This window comes from Elaeis guineensis, chromosome 1 (assembly GCF_000442705.2).
Source record: "Elaeis guineensis isolate ETL-2024a chromosome 1, EG11, whole genome shotgun sequence".
Taxonomy (NCBI): domain Eukaryota; kingdom Viridiplantae; phylum Streptophyta; class Magnoliopsida; order Arecales; family Arecaceae; genus Elaeis; species Elaeis guineensis.
The window spans coordinates 145,034,436-145,038,857 of NC_025993.2; the positions used below are offsets into that span (position 1 = coordinate 145,034,436).

Consider the following 4,422-nt stretch of genomic DNA (forward strand, 5'->3'; position numbering starts at 1 on the left):
TGACGGAGAGCCCAGTGTGAGGTGGAGCTTCGGGAGCCAGGTGGAGCTCTAGGTGGAGATGGATCGGATACGAGATAGGAGACTCGGGAGGACTAGAGGCGACATCGTAAGGTGAGATTCCTATTGCCGCAGGATGATGCCCCGAATAGGTCTCAGGTCAGGAGGAGCACAGCGTACGATGGAGATGGGATTGAGCGGCCTGGCTCGACTCTCATGTTTGTCCATCCATGATCAGCAGGTGATTGCCCCATGGTATGGGGGCAAGGAGATCTAGAAACTCTCAGAGTTAGAAGGAGGCCGAATATCGAGTCGAGGTGGGGATTGTTAAGATTTGACGTCTCTAGAGTCGATCTACATTGAGCTCACAGTGAGGTTTGCGATAAAAAATGGAGTCCAATAAGACCAAGAACATCCCAAACGGAGCTCGGACAGAGAAGATACGTGCTTTTGAAGTTGGCATGCAACCCGAGACGATGGAGGACCGCCAGTGGACGGCGGTGGGCCGGCGGAGCGGCTACGGCATGGCCGCAAGTGGCGAAACGCGGCCAGTGCACGAGCCAGGCACGCAGGGTGCGGCCCGGCGCAGGGCGCGCTGCCCAAGCGCGGGCGCACAGCCCAGGCACGGGCATGCACAGGGCGCGGCCCAGGCCCGTGTGCACGGGCCGGCCCAGGCCCAGGTGCCGCTGGGGCTTGGCTTGTATCCCGATCCACCGTGGATCGGGTGGCGGACCATGTGGACCGCCTGGGCATTTCTCATGGTCCACGGTACTATTCCGTGGACCGAAGCGCGATTGGACAACGTGGGTTGATCCCGATCTTGATCCAATGGTTTGGAACTTGATTTGAGGTTGATTAGGAGTCCTAAACCTAATCTAACACGGGATTAAGCCTATAAAAGGCCTGTTTGGTGAACAGTAACCATGTGGTGGTCTTTTGGCTTGTTTTTCTCATGAAAATCTGTGAAGGCTCTGGTTTTATGCAGCGCGCAGGCCATGAGATCGCACGAAAAATCCAGAGAACACCCTGTGAAGAAGAGAGAGAGAGAGCTGCCGTACGCTATAGAAAGAAGGAGTAGAGCTCCTAGATAGCGGACAGCGGTCACTTCAGGGGTTTAAAAGGATCTTCTAAGAGAGAGCTTTGTGAGGGAAATTTTCTGTGAGAGAGAAATTGGATGTACGAGAGTTGAGAATGAAATTTTTTTTTATAAATTTTTTTTTATAGTGAAATTTGCATGCCCTGTGGAGGTGAGTCCTTTTGTGACTGATCCACATATTTTGATTGTTTTTATTTTATTTTTTATTTTTGTTCCGTGCAGTATCGAAAAAATTTTGAAAGACAATAGTTCTTAGCTTCCTTGTCAAAGTGGAGAAAACAAGTATGTTGCCCAAAAAAAAAAAAGAAAAAAAGTGGAGAATACAAGTCCATAAATTCTTTGTTGGCGCCCGGACGTGCCATCGGAGGCCCCGAGAAAATAACAGAAAATGGGGGTTGCTTTCCCTCTCTTGCAAGTCTCAGACTATAAGACTTCTCCCGTTCTCTTCGACCCACTGAGACTAGTCATTAAACTTCAATGGTTCCCCTAAACTTCCTCTTCATTTTGTTTCTGCTATCGTTCTCTCCCCTGTAGCCCTGCAGGTATTGATGGAGGCGAATCACAAAGCTTTCATACAATCAGCATCAACTCCTTGCTACCAAGAGCTGTTTGCTCCTCATCATCCACCTCCCAAAGAGGTTTGAAAACTACGATGATTCTATCAGTACTTACCGTACAATCAAGCAGTTCTCGCTTTACCCAATAAAACCAGTACACATTCACTTTTCTCAGTCAGCAAGACAACAATTCTGGTATGCAACACTGTCTCATCATGATTCCTAATTAAAAATCACAATTTAATTTGCAGAATCCAACAGTAGTCGCATGACCGTCGTTCACCGCCACGGCCCATGTTCACCCGTCGGCCAGCGGAAGCACATGAACCACCACCGTCTCCTCCGCCAAGACCAGTACCGAATCCAATTTCTCCACCACCGCATCTCCTTCCCTGCTGCATCCAAACCAACTGAACCTGGAACCTCGCTCGCCAGCGTGACAGCCCCTTCCCGTTACGGCATCCCCCTCCGCACCGCCGAGTACTTTATCACCGTCGGCTTTGGTACTCCCAAACAAGACTATACCGTGATCTTCGACACCGGCAGCGACCTCACCTGGATCCAATGCAAACCCTGTGTTAAATATTGCTACCCACAAAATGAGTCACTTTTCGACCCATTGCAATCCTCCACATACTCGGACATTTTATGCAGCTCCAGCGACTGCTCGCTCATCAGCGGTCAATGCGACGCATCTTATCATTGCATCTACGGCGTCAAGTATGGCGACAACTCCTTCTCAGCGGGCTACTTTGCTCAGGAGACCTTACATTGACACCTTCCGACGTGCTAACAAGTTTCAAGTTCGGCTGCGGGATGGACAATGAAGGATTCGCTGGCCGTGCCGCCGGGTTGATTGGCCTTGGACGCGGCGAGGTGTCATTGGTGTCACAGGTGGCGGAGAAGTACGGTGGAGTCTTCTCTTACTGCCTCCCATCACGCTTTAGCTCCACAGGCTACTTGATGCTGGGAGCTGCCATGAATCCACCTAATATCAAATTCACTCCAATGCCAACAGAGTCAAATAACCCATCATTTTACTTCGTCGAGCTAATCGGATTAACTGTTAGAGGAAAAGATCTTTCGATACCATCGTCAGTGTTCACTAATGTCGGGAATATTATCGACTCCGGCACCGTCATCACGCGACTTCCAACGGAAACATACACCGCCCTTCGCTCGGAATTCCGGCAACATATGTCCAGCTATCAGTTAGTGCAGCCATACGACATATTGGACACTTGCTACAACTTCACTGGGTATAGCAGGATTACGATACCTGCAGTTGCTCTGCAATTCAGTAATGGTGTTAGCCTTAATGTCGATGCCTCAGGGATACTCTACTTCGCAAGCCCTTCGCAGGCTTGCCTCGCCTTTGCTGGCAAGGATGATGAGAATTTTGTGTCCATTGTTGGGAACATGCTGCAGCGGACGTTCCATGTGGTCTACGATGTGCCCAACGGGATGATTGGATTTGGTTCTCGAGGTTGTGGTTGATTAAATTAGCACGAATGTGGTGAATTAAGTGAGATTAGATGAGTGGGTAGAAAGAAGGAATAAAATAAAACGAATTGTAATTCCTTTTATAATTGAACAAGGAATTACCATTGAATAACGAACGACGTACAAACGTTGTCTCTGGCCTGAATAAGGAATTACTATTCTATCTAGCGCTTGGGGGCGGCGACTTGTGGATAAAGGTACAGATTTGTCTACGCCAATCTGTGGCCTGGTTAACTGGCCCGAGCTATATACGGGCTGTACTAAACTGTCCTTGAATTGCAATGGGCTTGCGCTTAAAAAGCATGACCCAGCTTAAGGTTGGGCCGCATTTGGGGCTGCGTTTTTGTGTGCAATAATAAATTATAGAACAACGAAAATGTTTCTTGCAGCACTTGCATCCGGACATGTAAATGTAAAACTAATCAGCGGTAAGTTCCCCCTAGTTAATTTTTTTCTACATAACTGCGGCTCGTATTCTTTTAACTCTCTCTCTGGCTGAAACTGCTTATAGTTTGGCCTAGGCTAATATTATGCTTGTGGTAATTAATTAAGGATATAATCCACCCAGAGCGACTAGAAGGAGATGCACAAAATGAGTTCCATGTATCTAGCTTAGGTACATCATAGTGAAATCGTGCATTACCCTATCTGCATTTACCCTAAAAACGAAAGGGCTAAACATACATACCTTGTAGATAAAGCTAGTCTATGTATGTTATGAGCCATACAATCCCGGAACTTATAGTCAGTCGTGTATATCCAATTCACACAAACCACGTACCTTAATTTGAAGAGGAGTTTGCTCAGTGTCTGCAGCAGGTTTTATCTGCATGTGCAAGTTTTAGCATTATCATTCCCAAAAACATATGGCTTTCAAACTTGAACTAAAAATTTGGAGCCCAAAAACATATGGCTTTCAAACTTGAACTAGAAATTTGGAGACTTTGCAGAACATGATTGACGGTGAAATAATTTTGATGTGCCTCATTTCAGCTGCTTATTAATCCCTTGAAAGGGACAATAGGACAAATCTAGTCTACCTTAATTTCATATTGGTTTTGTGAGGAGTGCCACAACGGTTTTTTGCCGGTAATACTTGGGTCCTTATACATTACTGAAGAATCTAAATAATACTTCTGATAGTCTTTCAGAATAAGGCCTTTGGTTGTTATAAATTAATGATATCAGAGTAAACCTGCTCTATAGCCTATGTAAACTAGTAGAAATTGTAACACAGATTTATTGGAGCTAACTATAAATTGATCGTGA

General features: G+C 46.4%; 1 protein-coding gene across 1 annotated transcript; it reads left to right on the top strand.

Moving 5' to 3' along the window:
- Positions 1-473: 473 nt before the first annotated feature.
- Positions 474-3,147, top strand: LOC105039032 (aspartyl protease family protein At5g10770-like). Its single transcript, XM_019848177.2, is given in 4 exon segments — positions 474-651; positions 1,636-1,731; positions 1,902-2,414; positions 2,417-3,147. Coding segments are annotated over 4 exon segments (1,518 nt in total).
- Positions 3,148-4,422: the final 1,275 nt, after the last annotated feature.